This window comes from Garra rufa, chromosome 12, assembly GCF_049309525.1.
Source record: "Garra rufa chromosome 12, GarRuf1.0, whole genome shotgun sequence".
NCBI classification, from domain to species: Eukaryota; Metazoa; Chordata; class Actinopteri; order Cypriniformes; family Cyprinidae; genus Garra; species Garra rufa.
In genome coordinates this window covers 17,809,868-17,831,733 of record NC_133372.1, presented here as the reverse complement: position 1 = coordinate 17,831,733, position 21,866 = coordinate 17,809,868, and the positions used below count along the sequence as shown (strand labels likewise).

Genomic DNA, 21,866 nt, shown 5'->3' with positions numbered 1-21,866 from the left:
TGTGTAAGATGTTGCACTACACATCGCTGTCAGTGAGAATACTTATTTCTCTGAATAAGTATAAGATGTGTGTGTTATGGTTCGCATCAGTTCAAGGTTTGAAAACATAGTTATGAATGGATTTGGATGGATCTTTGTGATCTCTCTTTGTTTCACCCATTGCTACTGCGTCTGGAGATCCTGAGGAATTTTTATGGCTGTCACAGGACCAAACCTTAGGAAGCAGTTTCAAGGTGGGTGAAGGGCAGAAACTGCGTCTTGACCAATAGGAAGTTCTGTCCATCCCAGGTTTTTGTCCAAAAGGTCTCTTCTTGCCCTCAAAGAGGTGTCTGGCAGTTGTCCTGGCACCTTTATCTGATGGCGTTGGACAGTTTGCTTATGTTAGTCCACCAAGATCCAATCAAAATGTAGCAAACCTTTGTCCACTATTGTGGCCAGGGAGGGGCCCTTGCCATAAACTGGGCCCTGGAATGCGCGGTCCACTACAGTGGGCAAACTTTTTGACTCGAGGGCCACATCAAGTTTTCCACATCAAGTGAGGGGCCGGAAAATTGGTTTATGACAAACAAAGCTTTTTATTTTTGTTTTAAATTCCAAATTGACACTCACTTACTACTGTACTGTAGCATATATATACTTGTACATATATGGCAATTAAATTTTTGTACCATCTCTTTTTTTATGAGCACTTTACGACACAGATTGCATTATTGTACCAGTCAATTAATGTATAAGACACATTTTTATCATTTCATTTAAAAATAATATAAAATAAACGAAACGTTTACAAACATTAGAAACGTATCTATATTCCCCTCGCTCCACCAAAAAATCCCATAAATTTAGCATTTTGAACAGAAAAAGGAACAAAAAGTAAAAAACAAACACACATTCACTGTAAACATTTATTATAAACGCCCAGCCTTTCTCATTCATCACCAGTCCTAATGTGTGCGATTTGTGCTTGAGCTTGATTGCTTATAATTCGCCTTGGAAATCGCAGCATGTTTCAGATGAAAAACGTGATTTATAATCCAGAAAATACTGTACTGTTTCCATTTTCATATAAATGTGAAGAAGAAGATAGCATATCTTAGCAAGATAAAACAACAAATTATATCCATGTTTTCCCCACAAAATTACAGTGCCTTTGAGCAGAATAGAATAACACTGGCATTTGTTCTCCTACTGGAAAGTCTACTGACACAAGTAACTTATTTATAATTGTGGCAGTTTTGTAGGGTGTATATTTTGACTTTTTATTTTTATTTAGGTGCCTATCTTTAGCGAAGCAGCACGGAGACCCAGGTTGAAACGAGTTCGTCAGCTGTGGCGTGACTACAGTGGCCGTGTCGGAGCACCACGCCAGTGTAAATCAGGGGTTATATACCGCACTACAGGCTTCAGTGCCATCTATTGGATTTTACTGATATTGCATCAAATTAGCCATTTTGGATCAACTGCCCCCGGGCGGATGAAAACGCTGCAGATGTGTGTAATTTTTTAAAAATCCCTCGCGGGTTGCCACAGGACTGATAGTGGGCCATAGTTTGTACACTTCTGCTCTAGTCAATGCTTGTGTTTATACCAGCCGTGATGCGGCACTTTTCTGAAGCGTGCCAGAAGAGGCTCTTCACACTGCATCGCTAAAGAGGGGCACCTAGTCTGTTTTTTATGGATAATAATAATAATTATAATCGTCTTGATATCGTCAAATGCATCAGCAACAGGCGATATCTCTGACTATTGTCAATACACAATACTATCGTCTATCGGCACAACCCTACTTGGTGTACACCATATTTATTTTCATATAAAAATGACAATTTTAGTTATCTTCAATTTATTAACAACTAAGTATGTGTGAACCACACAATATTTGACCTTGTAGGTGTCTGATCCACTATGAAATTTCAGAAGTGTCTGTCTTGTCTTCACTCCTTCCCTCACTGCAACTGTCTACTCTCGTCTAATTTTAAGGCAAGGTGAGGCACATCTCAAAGAAGCCTACTCCTAGGCTGCAAGTATATTAGATATATAATAGGGACATCAAAAATGTTCCAGGACAAGGATTGGAAACCACTTCTTTACCTGGCTGTCCTCACAAGGTGATGAGTGTCAGGACTCTTTGCCCTAGCAGTCATCTTTGACTGTAAACTGGTCATTTGAGCCCCAGAGATGGAAGCAGCAGCTGAAGGAAGTAGGGCTGAACGATATGGATAAAATTTCATATCTCGATTTTCATGCCAGATATCTCGATATCGATACGATATGATATATGATATATGTTCGACGCATTATCAGTTGTCACGCAAACTTGTTGGTCCTCCTTCAAGTTCCAGTCTGCTAACGCACCTCTCATCTCCTCCGCTATATTATCCCCGGTATGCTCCGCGGGGAAGAATGATGTCTGCAGACAGCGGGTCTAATTGAGTTCGAAGTTTGTTGTGATAAAATGGACTGTTAAACTTATGTATGGTTCAGTTGTCCGGCTCGTCCACAGGTCCGTGGTTGTGGCGAAATGATCGATTTCACAGAGCTCGGATTCAACACTCATTTTACACTCATTATAAAGTTTCGGAATGGCCACTTGATTAAAATGTGTTCGGGGTGGTATTTTATAACGCTTGTCCAGCATCCGAACCATTTTTTTAAAGCCTTCTTTTGAGACTGTGTACACAGGTACCATGTCTTTTGCAATGTGGTATGTTATAGCGTCTGTAATTTCTTTGTGTCTGGTGGACGTCGACTCGTACGGCGTAACGCTACTGAACGCGTCAGCAATCAAACTTTGCTTTGGCTTATTTTGGGATGACTGAGAAGTCCCTGGTGTTTCTCTCATTGTCATGCATTCTCCGCTGTCTCTGTAGTGTGTGCGCGCTGTCTTTAGCGGTGCATTCAAGGGCACTCGTAAAACTGATGTTCGTTGTGTGACTGCCAGAGTTGTATGCAGGGCGGGGCGAGCGCGGAGAGGGGAAATCTATATCGTCTATATCGTTGCTTTTTTCGATAGTAATATCTTGAAAGTTCATATCTAGATATAGATACAATAACGATATATCGTTCAGCCCTAGAAGGAAGTAGCGTCAGGGGATGAGCTCACACTGAGTCAGTATTGGCGTGCCTCACTTCCACCTGAACTACTTGTGATTTTGTATGGGGACAGGCCCCTCCCGATGCCCAAGCCCACCTTTGTTGTGTCAGAAAATTACCAGCATTTTTGTGATTTGTCAAAAGTAGCTGGATACAACAATTAAACAATGTCACATTCGTCGCTTCCTATCAGCTTTGCTGGTCAGACTGCTCAACCCAGCTTCACGTTTATTATCCCACAAGTGCTGTGATATGCCCTTCATGCAGGTATGAGAAAGAAATGTTCACAGCCCCTTGTTGTTGTTTTTTTCCTTGGGCGCGGTGTTTCAACCATGTCCGATGCCGTACATGGCTGTTGGCTCCACTTACGCTAAACACCCTTGACAGTGTGATTTGATACATTCTTCATAGCATCTGCTTCCGAGAGACTGTTATTAAAAGGGAACATCTCTGTTTACTGGTGTAGCCTCTGGCCCCTGAAATGAGTGAACAAGACGTCACAATCTTTCATGTTCCTTTTATTGAGGGTTTCTCATAACTTCCTGATTCAGTCAAAAGATTCTGGGGAATTTACATTAAGCTTTGTCTTATATACTTTGCATTTTCTAACCTTTATTTGTATCTTGTTTTATTAGAATATTTTTATTTAACTTCTTTATTTTTCACATTCATGTAGTGCTTGAAAAGTCCTTCTAATCAGTACAGTATCTGCATGAACCCTGATTAAAAAGAAAATAATCAAATATAAATGAAAAGTTCAAGCTGTTGGACTTCTTAAGGCATACAGAACTGCTGTTATAACCTGCTCACACATTCTCTCTCTCTCTCTCTCTCTCTCTCTCTCTCTCTCTCTCTCTCTCTCTCTCTCTCTCTCTCTCTCTCTCTCTCTCTCTCTCTCTCTCTCTCTCTCTCTCTCTCTCTCTGCTAATTCCTTCTAATTCCTACCTTGATCTTGAAGCTGAAACTTGAAGATCGATCTATTGTGCCTAGAGACTTTGTCCGGCGAATGAATTCAAATGTAAGTTGTATTTTTATCAATTGTACTTTAAGACAAAACAGTGTACAGGACAATAGAGAAAACTCTCTCAGAAGATTAGACTCTACTAGAATGAAACTGCTAAATGAAACCAGTAAAAATAAACAAACTACTAAAAAGTCCTGGTATTAGAAAGGATTGTAGTATTGAAGTTTTAAAATGTTTTTGTTGACACTGTGTGATCTTTATGATGACTGTATCAAGAAGCTTTGTGTAATTATTTGTTCTCTGAATTCCACAGGATAAACAGTGTGGCATTGTGACTAACATAAACACCGAATGTGCAGTAAAACTTGTAGGGACCAACTGTGTTCTGTATCCTGTAAACAGCAAAGACCTGCAGCATGTCTGGGTAAGTTTCTGTACTTTTTTCTTTAATATGTCTTCAAAATAAAGACATAGATAGCCATGCTGCTGCAGAAAATTCCCACACTGAAGTGTGTTTTTTAAATATGTGTATTTGCACAACATGTTAAGACACATTAGGTTCATGGACTGGGTTGCTCCATCACCATTGAGCATTTAAACTTACTAACACCAGGGCAACTGAAACTGTAATCAATGTACTCTATTTCACTCTGGATGAAAGTGTCTTAAAATTGATGACTAACAGTTAACTATGTATTTGTGTTTTGTACATATCTGCAGTCTTTTATGTATGGTGACTACATTGTATATGACTTCTGGCTTGGAAAGGTGTACGATCTCAGCATTCAAATTGTTGTGAAGCTTTCCAATGGTGCACGGTAATGTGATCACACTTTTTTTTCTTTTATGTCACTATATGTACATGTATAAAGCTGAACATATTAAACATGTAATATCTTGTTCAAGGGCACCTGATTAGCAGAGAAAAAAGTATGCAACATAATTTGATAGGATTGATTGAATAGGATATGAAATAAGTACTGAAGAGTTGAGTTACAACAATACAATTTATTTTTTTACTGTAGATGCTCAATGAGTGAGGAAGACGGCGCAAAACTCTACGATATTTACCCTCACATCAGTGATGTGGTAGGTGCTCAATGTTTGTGTTCTTGTTTGTATTATTAGTTACGGAATCTTGTTTGCTCATATAAAATGTTCATCTTGCCTGTTAGAAAGTCATGTGATTATTTACATTTTGTGTATAGGCTAGGTTTAAATTGCACATTGTTAGTAAGACAATATTTGACAGGATGTAATACGCATTTTAAATAATGGATTGTTTTTTGTTGTTGTTTGTTTTTAATTATTACTTTTTAGTATTTAATAATTTTTGGATTTTTATCTGATTAATTAAAGAAATATTAGGCAGATAAATCATTTATCAAAATAATGGTTAGTTGCAGCCCGGAAATAAATTGTTTTATTAACTGTTTGATATAAAATTGTGTATATGATGTGATATAAGCTTGTTGAAAAATGTCTAAGTTTGAAATGTTGCTTTGCGTTTTACTCCAGGGTTTGTTCTTTGATGATGCCTATGGGTTCTATCCGGGTCAGGTTTTGATTGGGCCCTCAAAGGTTTTTGCTAATGTGCAATGGCTGTATGGTGTGAAGCCAGTTCTCAGTAAGAAAAGCAAGTTCAGAGTTGTTGTGGAGGAGGTAAGATGAAATTTTGACTCTCCAACTTAGACAAGAGTTCTGTGATTGGGAATATGTTGTGACTAGAGCAAATAACTAAACCAGACCAAGTTTTTTTGTCTTAAAGTGTTTTAATCATTTATGTTTCTAGTTGTATATGTCTTGTACATGAAATTTGTTTAATTACAGGTTCAGGTAGTGGAGCTGAAAGTGACGTGGATTACAAAAAGTTACTCTCCAAAGGGGTCCGACAGTGTCTTCCCACCACCGTCAACAATCACACAGGAGAATCTTTCCAAGTATAATCAGCTTTCTACATTTATCATTTTGATTATTACTCACTAAGACTGTCAATTGATTAAAAATTGACAATTTTCAGATGCAAGTTAACCAAACTGCTAGGAAGAACTTTCAGAATTCCCAGAATGACTGACAGAGATAAATGGACAGTAATTCAACCTGGAAACCTAAAATTATTTAGAGAGCAGTATAGTAAAAAAAAAAAAAAAGCTCACAGGATTCCAGGCAATGTTTGTATCTTTCAGGGGGTTAAATTAATTAAATTGCAGGGCTTGCAAAATTACTAGCCCAACGTCCCAGGGTGTCTTCCAGTCAGGCTCTTAATATATCACCATCCTGTCTGACAGGCTATCTCGAATAGTTATATGAAATTCCTTCCTTAATTCGCATTGTTCACTCATTTGTAGGGGTGAACTAGATCATATTTGATAATTTGCACGTGTTTCTAAGCAGTGTTGGGGAAAGTTACTTTTAAAACAATATTGCGTTACTCCCTAAAAACATAACCAACTGCGCTACTTAGTTACATTTTATGAAGAGTAATGTGTTACGTTAATATTGAATACATGAAGAATTTAATATTTACAATTAATTATTGCAGATTTGCGTCATATTCTAAGTTTGCATTTCACTGTTTTTATTCATTTTGAGGAATACTGAATCTGTTTTTGTGCAAGTGAAATAAGTAAATGAATAGATGTTTACATTTAGTCTAGAACTACAGTAAACATCTTAATATGGAAGTTTTTTTTTTTTAGCTTCTGCATGTTCTAGTGAGGGATGTTGTTTTAAGTCATGAAACAGGTTTGTGTTGCCTGACTTTGATAACCCGTATCATTCTCAGCAAAGTTTGCAGTACAGGCTGCTATATATATATATATATATATATATATATATGTGTATGTATGTCTCTTAGAAATGCACATTTGACAGTAGCTTGAGTTGACAGTAGTACTAGATTGAAGATGCAGATTTATATTCATTATCAAAACAGTAACATCTGAAAAATTGTTACAACATAATTTTATATGGTGAAATGTAGTGTTTCTTTAGCCTGGAAAAATCCAGACCCTAATCTATTAAGATTAAAGGTCTGGGATCGAGCAATGAAAACTGCCTAACTCGAGGGGCAGCACCAAGCATGCATTTGAAACTCTAACTGCACGCAATTCGATAACGTACTCTGGGTTCGGGCCACTCCCGAGCTCGGAGCCCTTCACCGGACAGCACGCCAAACATGCACTACTACTCTCCGGCTAATTATATGTAAGCGTGAACTCGTGAACTGATAGATTAAACTCTTGCCGTATCCAGTCGGCAGAACAGCAAAAACGTCCTTCTTGCAAAGGAACGATGGTAACACTTTACAATAAGGTTCATTAGTTAACATTAGTTAACCATATTAGTTAACATGAACTAATAATGAACTGGACTTACACAGCATTTATTAATCTTTGTTAATGTTAATTTCAACATTTACTAATACACTATTAAAATTTTGTTAACATTAGTTAATGCAGCGTGAACTAACATGAACAACTGTATTTCCGTTAACTAACGTTAATAAAGATTAGTAAATACATTAACAAATGTATTGCTCATGGTTAGTTCATGTTAGTTAATACATTAACTAATGTTTAACTAATGAACCTTATTGTAAAGTGTTACCGGAACGATTTGAGTTTTCGGTTTTCTGTTCCTCTTTTATATGGAAAGCCAAGTCTAACTCGTTCATTGTAGTGGCCAAAGCCGTTTCAAACAACTTGTTCATCTGTAGCGACAGCGATCTTTCAAAGTTTACTATATGATTCGGACGTCGCAGTGCTGTCATCATCAGTTTAGATCACCTCTGGCCCGCCTACATCAGATACACCGATTTGATTGGTTCCCACAATTGCTTACGTATTGCAGTAACCTGCATCATTGCTCGATGCCAGAGTGTCTTGCAGAGACAATTCAAATTGTGCTCTCGCGAGACCTCTGGATTTCCAGGGTAGTGTTTCTTGGGATTTGTACGAAAAACAGTAGCCAAAATACATTTAGTATAAATGCACGCTATAGCTTAATCACAGAAATACTGTAATTGTATTCCATTACTCCTTTAATTGAATCCCTTTATTTATTTAATCTAATAAACAGCACTCAACATGTTATTGCTTATTTCTCTAGATTCACTCATTTACATGTTACAATCAAGTGATTAGTTTTCTCTTGATTTTCTTGATTTTTTTCAGGGTGAAGCGACTAGGCTATTTTGATCATACTCAAAGGCAGCTTGGAGAGAGAGCCTTGTATGTGTTTCCTGCCAAGAGTGAAACTACACGGATCACCTGTGAGGGGCCAGAGGGAGCACCAGCTCACCCTGAGGACCCTGTTGTTCGAAAGGTGTAGTTGATTTGGCCATATCTGGTTTATTTTTTTTGAAAACTAATTATTTGCATCTTCTGAGCATAGTACAGAGTACATGTTTTTCTGTGGTTTAGGACTTGGTTAAATGCAGACTAAAGGTGATGCTAATTTTTGAGGAATGTCACCATCAACGGGCAACCAGGTTAAGCCCACAACCAATCTACAGTATCCAGATAGAAATCTGTTGCCCATTCTCAGTGGGAAAGTGCCCAAACAACAATTGCTCAAAAAAGTTGCCCCATGTATCATCACCTTAATAGATATACAGCTCTTTTATTATTATTATTATTATTATTATTATTATTATTATTATTATTATTATTATTATTATTATTATTATTAATTATTAATATTAATCTAACAAGAGTATGGACAAAAAATACAAATACTACTGTTAAGGCCTCAACAATCGAACATCATTTTTTTTAAATTAAACTGTCAGCAATTAATCTGTATTAATTTTACTTGTTTGTTTTTGTTGTAAATTATGAAGCTTTTTTCTTATTAAAGGTTTCTTAAGTAGATGCTGCTGTTAGAAACACTGTTTACTTAGTTTCTTTGTTCTGTTATGCTATTGCTTGTAATTGATCTTATGAATTGTGTATCTATCTTGAATTATTACTTAAAAACTTAAAAGTTTTTAATTGAAGCAGTTTAATCAATTAGTTGAAATATGACTAACTTGATGTTAGTCAAATCTAACTAGTTTCCTAAATGGAAAGAATTTTTTTTTAACTGCTTTTTGATAATTATTTTTTGTTCATTTTCAGTTAAAAAGAATGTTTAAAAAGGAAGTGGGAAAGAAAATTACAGAAAATGCAGACACACAGAGTAACAATTCGGAGTCAACAGAGAAAATGGAAGGTACTGCACTTGTCATTGTCTTGTAAACCACAAGCTGATCTGAATTGTCAATAATCAGCAGAAATTGCCAAATTTTTTTAACCATGTCTTATTCTCCAGGTGAAAAGAGACCAGTGCATGAACAGGACTGTTCTGATGATAATTCTGTTCCATGCTTCCCCAACAATGGTCCTGTTACATGCCAGGATGCTCTAGAGGAGGGGAAAGAGGCACCACTGGATGTTCTTCAGGGACAGTGGGCCCATTTGGGGGAACAAGAGTCAGATGAGGATCCAGGGGATGATACAGATGATACCAGTTCTGTCACTTCCTCTGCCAGCTCAACAGCTTCACTGCAGAGTGGCCCGACCCGGAAAAAGAGCATCCCCCTCTCTATACGCAACCTAAAGAGAAAGCACAAGAAGAAGAGAACTAAGTTTTCACGCGAGTTTAAACCAGGAGACAGGTAAAAGTATCCGCAAACAAATGTTTCATTGATTTTCGAGTTTGAAATGAATTTTAACTTACCATCTGCTAAACCCTGAACTCTTGGTTGTGTGTTCACGATTAACAACACACAAGACATCCTCAACAGAGCAACAAATCAGACGCTAAGAAAAGAGCGTCATACTGCTTCTTTCTTATTTTTCTGTTCAAAGGTCATTTACATACTTGGTGCATATCACCACCTATTTGGTGGTTTTGTAATACATTTTCAATAATTAAGGGAAACCATTGAATAACATTTAAATGCTGAATATACGATGCAAATCTGTACAGAAAAGACATGGCCCGTGTGAACATCCAACACAAACATGTTCATTCATGCTCATTCAGGAGACATTTCTAGAATGTCTGTTCTTTCAACATTTCAAGTAGAACACTTTAAATACTGTAGGTATAGGTATTAAATACTGTAGTAAAATAAATCAATATGAAGACAGAGTGTGGCTAAGCCAGCAATAATACAATGGAAAAAAAAAACTTTTATTAGATTATCCTTGTGGGTTATGTGCATCAACATTGTATAGAAAAAAAAATGTCACAATTTACAGTATTAATATAAAGGAATTTTCCATATTTATTTCCATACATATTTTTCTTGTATTTTATATTTTTTACTTTCTGCACATTGTGCATTGCATCGTGTTTTAGGGTTAACAGAAATATTTATAAAATTACTGGATAATGTCCTGGCAGAAAATTACCAGTTACCATTACCATTTTGTTTTTACAATGTAGAATAGTCCAGTTTGCAAATCTATGACTTTTATGAACAAAGTCTTTTTAACAGCAAGCTGTCTAAAAGCCACTCCCTAAATTGCAGGTCATTTATTTTTGGAAAATATACAGTTACAAGTATAGTATGATTAATCGAATCATGATTTAAAATTTGGATTGCAACCAAATTCTTAAAATTAGGATTGCTCAAATTGTTATGATTGCTGGCATGTATTGACCCTGTTGTGGTCCTGTAGATGCAATTAGCATTTCACAGTGTATGCAGTGAGACTAGGGACAATATAATGAAACCTCGCTGAGCTCTGTATGCATTTACTTGTGTTTCATAGTATGTAGAATGGCTCAGCAGATGTGTAATGTTATAGCTTCTTGTCCTTTTGAAAATATTCTTGATGTGCAGTTATAGTATCTGTCATTTATCATTTCAGCTCAATGGGGGAAAGGCGAATATGAGGCATATTTAGAAAATACCTCAAATGACACTCCCTTTTTGATAGTAATATTAAAGACATCATATTTCTGTCAAATGAAATAAGACATAAATTAAATATACTCTTAAATGGTGTGTCTGTTTGTGCTTAGGGTGGCAGTTGAGGTTGTCTCCACTGTAACCTCTGCAGATGTGATGTGGAAGGATGGTAGATTAGAGACAGGCATCCGGTCCAATGACCTGATCCCTATCCAGCACCTGGACAACCATGAGTTCTGCCCTGGAGACTACGTTGTAGACAAACGACGTATGTTGTCTTTTTTGAAATTTTCAATATGATCTTTATGTTTCATGCCTTTATTTAGTGCATCAAGTCCTTATTAGGTTGTTTACAAGTGACTTGGCAATTAGTTATTTTAGACCCAACAAGGGATTAGATCTTGCTTTTACCTCACTTGAAATAAATTGTTTGATTGTGGCTCCTGCAGCCCAGGCTCTTCAGGATCCAGGCATCTATGGGGTGATTCAGTCAGGTGACCATAAGGCCAGAACCTGTGTCGTCAAGTGGGTCAAACTTAATGCTGCAGGCGATGATGTTGAGGTATTTTTGTTTTTGCTATTAAGAGGTGTTTGGGATTGTATGTTTTCATATTATTTAACAAATTACTCTTGTATATGTAGGTGATTGGGGAAGAGGAGGATGTTAGTGTTTATGACATTGCTGATCATCCAGATTTCCATTTCCACACAACGGATATTGTCATAAGGATTGGCAACTCTGACACAGAGGACTGTGAAAATGAGGTACAAAAATAGTTTTGCATTTAAGAGACTTTGAAAAGAACATTTTCACGCTTACCACATTGTCAGTGTGTGTTTATATCGAGTCTGATTATGTAGTTTAAAATGTAACTCCTGACGCTGCTAGGAGTTCTGCTTTGAGTTTGATCTCTCTGCACTTTTTATGTAAAACTTTTTTTTTGTGTTTGTTTCTTGGTTTTCATTCATTTTTGCTTTAATGCATTACCTCACCTGTCCTGTAGAGATCTGTTGGCCAGGTGTCCAGGGTGGATCTGAGCAGTAAAGTAGAGGTTGTGTGGGCTGATAATTCTAAGACAATTGTCCTGCCACAGGTATGCACCAGTTTACTCAAACTGATTTAATGATCTTGCTACTGTATAAGCGCACATTCACTTATAGATCCTAGAACTAACACTTATTTATTCTTTCTCTCTCAGCACTTGTATAATGTCGAGTCTGAGATTGAAGAAACATATTATGACTCTGCAGAAGTCAGCAGTAGTGGTGCCTCATCTGAAGAATGGGAAGATGAGAGTGATAGCTGGGAGACAGATAATGGACAAGTGGAAGAGGAACCAGGTGGTGGGGAAACCATCCCAGTCTCCTCCCCCACAGGTGCCACTGCTGATGGCAAAGCCCATGGCGTGCATGCCTCCACAACTACAGACTCACCAGGAGCTGTCCCTACACCTGAACTTCCTGGAGGTATTGAATTCTCATAAAGTTTTTTTCAGAATTAAGTATGTTCTCTTTGGTGCATTAACATTAGACAAATCACATTCACATTGCAAGAGAAACAAACATGCAAAACATCCAAAAGCATCCAGCAATATAGACCTTAGGGACTTATTATGCAGCTACTGAATACTGCGCCGGGGTCGCCTGAAATGTACACTCTATTTTTATTTATTTTTTTCTCTGTCTACATTTTTTTTTTTCATTTATTAACTTAATATTTCTATTAAACATTGCAACAGTCAATTGCCACCAAGATATATTAAATGTATAAACATTTTTTTTTTACATAAAACAAAATGGATTCTATGTGTATATAAAAAGTATATATTGATTTATTTTCATGAAAATGTAATTACATCTTCAGTGGCATTGTTAGGTTTTATGGGCACCTGTGTAGTTTATTGCATTAAAACTGCGGTCTTGGTAGAAATCGAAGGGAAGCATGGTGCTGCTTAAAGCCCTGGGCCCCATGTACTCTGTCCCACTTTTCCCCCTACTAGTGATGCCCATGGACATTAGTGTTGTCCGTTTTTATGTCCTCTGCTCATTGGTTGGATAACAGTGAACACTTTGCAGCAATTCTTTTTATTTTTGCTTGCTCAGGTGGAGGTGGAGTTGCACCTGAAGAGAAAACCAGTAAAGAGACTCCACCACGTGGCTTCCGTGAGCTTAAAGAAGCCCTGAAGATTTTGGAAAGTTTAAAGAACATGACTGTTGAGCAGCTCTGGACTGGATCACCGACCTCTCCCACTGCCGAACCATCAGCCACAAGTGCTGCCACAACTCCCGCCGATGCCAAACCTACAAAAGAAAAGCGCTTTTTGGATGACATTAAGAAACTTCAGGAGAATCTGAAGAAAACTCTAGACAATGTGGCCATTGTAGAAGAAGATAAAATGGAGGCTGCCATTGAGGAGGAGAAAGTGACGGCACCAGTGCTAGCTGAACCACAGACGCCTGTGCGTTCTGAGTGGCCTAGTGACACGCCAGTTTTGTGTCAGCAGAGTGGAGGCAAACCGGGTGTCACCTTCACCAGTGCTAAAGGGGAAGTGTTTTCTGTTTTGGAATGGGCACCAGGTACAGACACCAGCAAAGCTTTTTTTTTTTTTTTTTTTTTTTTGACTTACTACGGCATACGTGCCTTCTCATGTGAACAATATATCCATAGTTTTCAGTCAAGCAAAACATGCTTAGAACCGCATTTTCGATCTGTTTTCAATTCGCAATATTTAGATCACCTCTCAAAAGAATAAAACAAACATATGTGAACGAAATTCAAGTTCTGGCCATTTGCAATACATATAAATCACCCGCTGCAATATTTCACTCACTAAAAACACTGACTTTCTAAAACGTTTAACATGAAAAGTGCCTCTAAAATGGTGATATTAAAAGGTCTCACCTCAATTTAGTACTCACCTTATTGATGATGCGTACTTTATGCAGGCAAGCAGATGAGTCTGGAATATGAACTGTGCACTAAATTGTGTTTTCTGAATAATGGTTTTCTATGGGAAAAGATTTAATCTGAAACTTTGCGCATTCTGTTTATATTCTGGGTTCCCCTGCTTGCCTGTATGAAGTATGCATCATCAATAAGGTGTATACTGAATTTGCCCTTTTAATATCACCGTCTTAATACATTATTACTTGATGCAAACCTCGTAAAAAAAACTGGAGGTCGGTGGAGGAAAGCCTTGTTTTGCCCTCTATTTGGGCGTTTCTGTAAGGGTGTGATGTCAGAAGAACAAAAATCAGTACAACATTTTCAAATATTGCATTGTACATTTACGCATTTGGCAGACGCTTTTACTCAAAGTGTCTTATATTGTATTGAAGGTGCACATTTACATTTTAATCAGAGCTATCAGTGACATATCCTACTGTTTGAGCTACAGGATATATCTGGTCTGAGTTTCATTCTACAAGCTCTCTAAAATGACCCCTCTTTCTCACCATAGACACCCACTCATTTAAAAAAATGGAGTTCCAGCCAGCAGAGGCAAAGAAGTTCTTTAGCACTGTAAGGAAAGAAATGGCCCTGCTGGCTACCTCTCTGCCTGATGGCATCATGGTGAAGACTTTTGAGGACAGAATGGTATCTTTTTATGAACAGATTTGGTTGTTATATTGTTTTATTTTGTCATGTATGAAATGCAATATTTTCTCTAAAATTGTGGAATGTGATTAACTTTCCTCTTGTTTTTCTCTTTAGGACCTTTTCTCAGCTCTTATTAAGGGTCCTAATCGCACTCCCTATGAGGACGGACTCTTCCTTTTTGATATCCAGCTTCCTAATATATATCCTGCTGTTCCTCCTCTTTTCCGTTACCTCTCTCAATGCAGCGGGCGACTTAACCCAAACCTCTATGACAATGGGAAGGTTTGTGTCAGTCTTCTTGGCACCTGGATTGGAAAGGTAAGCTGACCTAGTCGCTGATCTAATTTCTGGCTAATATCCTGATTTCGAACTAGCCATCTCTTTGCACTCCCTTTGATCATTGTCACTATGTTGGATGACTTTACTTTTTGTCATTTCAGGCGGTCATATTCTAAATTATTTTGTTTTTCAAAGCTGTTAAATTCTCTCTGACCATTGGAATGAAAATAGATGATTCTTTACTGCTGTACCAGCTATGCTACTGTAATAGAAAATTAGGATTCTTGAAAAGATCTATATCAAATTTTTCAGTAACCACTTTGCTATTGTTATCATTAATGAAAAGCACAATTTAGCTTTAGCCTTTAAAGGTTTGCAAAAATCGTATGTCAGCTTTGACCATTTTTCAATGTTTTCTTTCACAGGGTACTGAAAGATGGACCAGCAAATCCAGTCTACTGCAAGTGCTTATCTCTATACAAGGTTAATTAAAAACTCATCTTATTATTCCCTTATAAGCCCAGTTAGTACAGTTATTATTGTACTGTAATGACTTTTTTATAATGAACCAAAAAAAAAAAAAAATCAATACAGTATATTTCTGAAACTTAAGTCAAGTTTAAACTTTGGTGAGCATCTGTGAAATTCTGTGAAAATGGCAGATTCTTTTAAGGGTAATAGGAAGGACTTGATACCACAATTTTGACTTCGGTATGATACCAGAATCTGCCTTGATGATAAATCAGTGCCATTGGTGACACATATGCAGCCTCAAAACAGTTTTATTAGGAGCACTGTGTGAAACTCTGCAATAACAAATTTGTTGCTTGTTTTTGAGCATAAACATGTAAACAACATAAACGGCACTTCTTAGAAACTATATTATCAGTTATAATCACTCTAAACAAACTCCAGCTTTTTAAGTACTGTTAAATGAATTCATGCTAACGTAAACACGTCTGGGCTTGTATTCACAAAACATTTTAAGGCTAAAAGTAGCTTATAACTTGCCAATTTAGGAGAAAATCTTAAAAATAATAGGTGTGTCAGTCCTAAATTTAGAAATGACTCCAAAATGTTTGCTCTAAGAGTATTTCACAAAGTGTTTCAGCGCTAAACCTAGCTCCTAAATATATGAAACGTTAGGAGTAGTGAAGAGGGCTCCTACTGTAAGTCACTAATGCCGAGTTCAGACTGCATGATTTTAGCCCCAATATTGACTCGCCGACAGGTTTTGAGAAATCGCCGACAAATGCCCGAAATCACAGGCAAATCGGTGCTCGTTCACGTGAATGACAATCACACAGTGTGAGTTATCAAAGACGCGATCTGAGAGAATCGCCGACACCCATGAGATATTTGGCATGCTAAATATCTGGACCTGTCGGCGATTCAAAATCATGCCGTGTGAAAGGTGATCTGACTGAAAATCACATCGGCGATTACCTACAGCCAATGAGACGGCAACATCCAGGCCAGCGGGAAGTTGGGGGAGGAGTTATGAAGGTATAGACCACAATAGGTGCGTTCAACTTCATGCGGCGCTGCGCAGACCGATCGGTGGCTGACTTGAAGTAGTGCATGCCGGTTAGAACTTTTGTCCAACTTGAACCGGCGCCGACGCCACGTGACCTTCACGTGTGGCATCAAAGTAACGCGAGAGCGTTTCGAGAACAGCCGGCTTGCTCAGCCAGCGCAGCATTTCAGGAGCGACTGCACCAGGCTGTGATGACGTCACAGCTTCTCATGATCGGCCACATTCACCACATGACGATGATCATGCGTGTTTCGTGCTTCAATCCATAACAAATCAATTTGCATGCCATTTCGTAAATAGTTTACGATCTTTTGACTGCAGTACATTTTTTTTATTGGATTTGTGCATAAGTTTATTATTGTACTTTTTTCATACAGACCACTTATAGTATTCAGCTGCATATTTAAGTAATATTTTTTATGGAATAACTAAACTGTCACAGACATTTAATGTAATGTGGTCAACATTGATTGATGCTGAAATCTGTAGTTGCTGCTTCACTTGCATCTGCTGCATTTCTTCCAACAAAAAGGTATTTCTATAGCTTCCAGTTCATCTGCAATAAAGTAGGCAAACGCCACGTGATCTGCCATGTTTGAGGAAGCGACGAGATCCCCAACGTGTCCGACTTGACGGCTCCGTTTTCAGCTCCTCCCCGACTGCTTTCGGCTAATCTCGCCGATTGGTCTGCGCAGCGCAGCATGAGCTCGAACACACCTAATATCAACAAGAATAGCTTCGGCTTCTTTTCTTTCCGCTGCAAATGAGTGCACATGCAATTTGTATGACAAGCTTCTTGCGGGCTACCATTTTTTTTTTTATAATAATACCAGTCTCACGTGAGAACTTGCACACCTGACCTCGCGTTGTTTCCATGTCACTTCTCGCGTGTTTGGTTGTGAGACGTAGTTTGCGGACCGGGACAAAGTTGTCAGCGATTCTTCCTATTGTAAAGTCATGCAGTGTGAAACCCCCTGTCGCCGATCCATTGTGCAGTGTGAACACAGCAGCGACGGAATGCTACCCCAGATAGTCATGCAGTGTGAAAACATCTGTGACGCGATTGCTTTGAAAATCGTGCAATCTGAACTCGGCATAAGACTCATTTTATGTTGTCAGCACAATTAGTATGTAGACTGAGTTTTATCTGTTTGATACTACTTGTTCCTCATTGCCACGTTTCGTTTTGGGTAACACTGCCGGATAGCGTTAAACTTTGGAACAGCAGTACATCAACTAACAAAATGAGCAAAATCGTGATATTGTACAGTTTAAAATATAAAATATCAATATTTATCTAGTGCTGGTATACTGTGCAACCAGCAGCAAATGCTCAGGTACAACTACCTAGCTATTGCAAAGGCATTCTACTTACTTAACTGTAGGGGGCTTCAAAGTCGCAAATTTACTTTAAGGATCACTTTTGTAGGGTCATGCTTTTGAAATGTAATTTTGAATGTATGATTTCATTAGAACTCACTTCTCTCTTGCACTGTGTAAATATTTTGTCTCCATGCCTTTAGGTCTGATCTTGGTCAATGAACCATACTATAATGAGGCTGGCTTTGACAGTGACCGCGGCCTTCAGGAGGGTTACGAGAACAGTCGCTGCTACAATGAGATGGCACTTATTAAGATGGTGCAGTCAATGACTCAGCTTCTTCAGCAGCCTGTGGAGGTCTTTCAGCAAGAGGTCTGTGAGCACTTTGCCTGCAGCGGCTGGCGACTGGTCCATCGGCTGGAGTCCTGGCTAGAGTTGGATGGGGCAGTGACTGACCGTGCTTCACGATGTGGTGTTGGCAGCCTCCATGGAGAACCTCTGGAAGAGATCCCATCAGCTCTGGCCCACAGCAGCCCAAGCAAGCAGGATGTGCGAAGCGAAGAGGAGCTTGAGGACTCAGGTCTCAGTCCCTCCACTTTGGGGCCTAGTGGACCTTCTGGTTCAGGTGGGCCGCGGGACCTGAGCCAGAATTCTGAGTGTGATAGTTCAGTTGTGGGTGGTGCAGGATCAGAAATACCAGAAGGTTCTGAAGGGGCGTTGAGTTTCATGACATCACAACAAAGTGTAAAACCGTATCAGGAGTCTCAGCCGGCTGTGAGACCAAAGAAACGGAGAAAGAGCTATCGCAGCTTCCTTCCAGAGCGCAGTGGCTATCCAGACATTGGATTCCCACTCTTCCCTCTTTCCAAAGGCTTTGTGAAGAGCATGCGTGTAGTTTTGCAGCAGTATCGAGCTACTCTCACAGCTGCTGGCATTCCTGAAAATAAATAATTGCCCTCCAGCATAATTCTTCCCTATTTTCATTTCACCTGCTTTATTCAACCCAAGAGCTGCGCTTTTCCCCTTTAATTCTTTGTCCAGGATCTTGGATCTGCTCATCAGGCCGCTAATGTTCCTAGCTGCCTTTGTTAATTGCTTTGTAGCACGTCTTTAGTTGCATTGTTTTTTGTTTCCTCTCATCGGTCATGGGGTGGCAGCACACATTATTGGTTTCTATTAAAACAATGTTGAAATTTCATATGCCCTCTATCTAGTTTCCCTGGCAACCACCCTGCTGTCACACTGCTCTCTCAGGGAAGTATGGACAAAACAGATGGATGTGAGACTTTAAGAGATACTGAGGCGTGACTGAAGCTTTTGTTGTGTTGTGACTTTTCAAGATTTGTGGGTATAAACTATACCAGAGGGATTGGAGTTATTGTGCCATTGGATGATCCAAGAGGTCTTAGTCATTGTTATTTGCTACTATGGGAAGGATAGAGACTATTTTCTGATGGGATCACCATCAAACTCACCACATATTGGTTTGCACAATTCATTTGCAGAAAAAAAAGGAAGGATGTTATTGTCCGTTTTTCCAAAAAGTTTCGGATCAGATGTGTGATTTGTTGTCCTTGATTAATCAAATAATTATATTTCCCAGCATGACTTGCTTTCTGGTCCATATTGTCATGTTAGTGCTGCTAACATTGCATTGTTTTTCAGTCTTTCTTTAAAAGTGTTGGTGACTTGCTTTTAGATCCAAAAAAGTCAAAGTTGTACAACTGCCCAGTCATCTATACGGTACTCACCCTGCTGGTGTTTTGCACAGAAATCATGTGAAAGTTGAGTGTCAAGTTTACATTTAAAAACAAAGCAACCAGACACACTAAACTATCTGACTCTTGAAACTGGAATCTGACATCCCCTGTCTTTGTCCCTCCCCCTCCATGGCACAACAGAGAAGGATTTTTGACATTACTAACTATTATTCTCTGTACAGTACATTATTTAAAACATTATTCTTACACTTTTGCCATAAATGCATACATATCATAAATCCAGTTTACATATGTGTAAATAAACAATGGGACCTTTAGTATGAGGCAGGTCAGTCTTCTATTCAATTAAATGTGAGAAAGCACCCAGAGGGTCTGTTTGAGCTGTCCTGAGAGTCAATTACTTAAAGAGGTTTAGCAGCCAGGATTCAGATGTTGTGAGCTGTGTTTGCATGAAGGTTTCTTGTTTAAACACACAGGTTTGACCGGTCATCTCTAACTTTCCTCTATCCAACATTGTTGCCTTAACTGATTTCAAGCTTGACCCTAGGTTCCCCTTTCCTATCGCATTATACCTGTCATTCTCTATTAAGGCGCCCAGTCAGTCGCACTAGTTATGATGGAGAGGCGTAAATGTTACTAATTACTTTCTCAAGCACAATTCGAGAAGTTGTATTCTTTAGACAACTGTGAAATGGTCTGTTTGTATATTTGCCTATATTATTATTTTTTTGATTGACACTATTTAACCAACTACCAACGTTTCTCCAATATCTCTGTGAATTGATTTAAATGCTGTGATTTAGAAGCTTCATGTTAATCCTGGTGCTGTGGTTCTCCAGACCTCTAGGAGGCAGCGGACTAGTTTCAAAATGAGCAGTTTAGACCTCACTCTTTTGTTTACATCAGCATAAGGCCAGCTGTAATTAAAGCACAGCCTTCAGACAACTCTCACATGTCTTTTATGTGCTGTTGCTCTTTGTGATGCAATACTTGTGAAAAGTACACATAGCTTTATATGGATATGGAGTCACCAGGCATCAGGAGTCATCAGTTTGCACATAATTACACTTGTTTCTGCTGGAAGACACATCATGTTTCTTATTGAGGTGTAAGCAGCTGGCTAATTTTCTTTTTTTTTTTTTCTTAGTCTTCATCCAGCTTGCTTTTTCTGTAGTTTGGCTATTGGGCTTGATAGCAGATGTGTAGATGTAATAAATGGTAACTTGCAGAAAAACATCAGCAGTATAAGTCTTTTGAAAGACAGAAAAGAAAAATAAATCTTTTGCTGATGGCTTTGTGTCATCTTGTATAAGATATTCTCATACATGTTTCCATGCATAAAAGTTGCTTACAGTAAGGTATTTGTTCTATAAAAAATAATTTATTTAACTTGTTTTCTTTTGAATTTGTAGTTTATTACAGTTTGGTATTTGGAGAGTATACAAATGCTTTATCAAACAGTTGCACATTGCCTCAGTTGACACAGATTAAACTCTAATTCTCTCTCTTCCACTACACACTTTCACCAGTTCAGTCCTTTGTGATTCATTTTCAGTAAATTTCATGCGTTTCATTACTGAAATGTGAAGCGAAGTCTTAAGCAAGAATCAAACATCAACCTTAAACTCTGAAATATTTTCTGTGTATGTGTACAATACTCTGAATTTAATCACACTATTATGAGGAGAGGTAACAGCCAAAGCATGCAACATGTTGCTTTAAGCCTTAACGGCTACACAAGACTTGACTGTACAATGTAAACATTTCCACAGTGGCCTGTATTGGTAAATTAATAAACATATGATTTGTAGCCTGAATTCTCTGTACAGAAGTCATGACTATATAAATATATATGATATATAGATTATATATTTAACAGAAAATACGTGGTCATGTGAATGCTTGAGGTGTATTGAAGAGTGTGTTATATTTTTATTTTATCGATTTATTTTTGATTAATTTCTATTTGTTGATTTTTTTTTTTTTTGGTTGCACTAAACAATGTAAAAAGTGAAGCATTAAACTCTTTCAAGCAGAACCATTGTAAAATATTGTGAACTATCCCATTTTGTACTTTATTTATTTATTTATATTTCAGGAAGTAATTGTCCACCAGAAAAAAATTAATCAGAAGAACAACAAATATTTAAACAAACTTTTATTCCATTTTTTGCTTTGACTTTCCAATAGAAAAGGTGTGAGGAAAAAAATAGATTACTCTGACAATATTAAATACATGAATTTAATCCATAGAAATAAAGTCAGCCACTCGTTCCAAAATCGTGGAGTTGAACAGTAAAGCTCCTCTGGCATCAAATTTTAACTTGGTAGTAGTATTGTTACGATACATCCCTAACTTGCTGTTCACCGTTGTTGTAGATTGATATCAATAAATATATTCATATCTTGATGTACAACAATCAAATGTATCTTAGTATAATTTTGT

The 21,866-nt window shown here is 37.9% G+C and overlaps 1 protein-coding gene across 1 annotated transcript in view; it reads left to right on the top strand.

Annotated features, from left to right (window-relative positions):
- ube2o (ubiquitin-conjugating enzyme E2O) overlaps positions 1 to 21,804 on the top strand; it is a 50,611-nt gene extending 28,807 nt beyond the window's left edge. Inside the window, exons 2-20 of the mRNA XM_073852194.1 lie at positions 4,052 to 4,111; positions 4,371 to 4,481; positions 4,778 to 4,875; positions 5,083 to 5,146; positions 5,576 to 5,719; positions 5,888 to 5,997; positions 8,233 to 8,383; positions 9,178 to 9,271; positions 9,371 to 9,716; positions 11,075 to 11,229; positions 11,411 to 11,523; positions 11,604 to 11,726; positions 11,966 to 12,055; positions 12,161 to 12,428; positions 13,065 to 13,538; positions 14,423 to 14,559; positions 14,677 to 14,880; positions 15,267 to 15,324; positions 17,902 to 21,804. Of these exons, the coding sequence (XP_073708295.1) occupies positions 4,052 to 4,111; positions 4,371 to 4,481; positions 4,778 to 4,875; positions 5,083 to 5,146; positions 5,576 to 5,719; positions 5,888 to 5,997; positions 8,233 to 8,383; positions 9,178 to 9,271; positions 9,371 to 9,716; positions 11,075 to 11,229; positions 11,411 to 11,523; positions 11,604 to 11,726; positions 11,966 to 12,055; positions 12,161 to 12,428; positions 13,065 to 13,538; positions 14,423 to 14,559; positions 14,677 to 14,880; positions 15,267 to 15,324; positions 17,902 to 18,650 (3,549 nt within the window). The 3' untranslated portion in view covers positions 18,651 to 21,804. The remainder of the gene's footprint in view (positions 1 to 4,051; positions 4,112 to 4,370; positions 4,482 to 4,777; positions 4,876 to 5,082; positions 5,147 to 5,575; positions 5,720 to 5,887; positions 5,998 to 8,232; positions 8,384 to 9,177; positions 9,272 to 9,370; positions 9,717 to 11,074; positions 11,230 to 11,410; positions 11,524 to 11,603; positions 11,727 to 11,965; positions 12,056 to 12,160; positions 12,429 to 13,064; positions 13,539 to 14,422; positions 14,560 to 14,676; positions 14,881 to 15,266; positions 15,325 to 17,901) is intronic.
- The last annotated feature ends 62 nt before the right edge of the window (positions 21,805 to 21,866 follow it).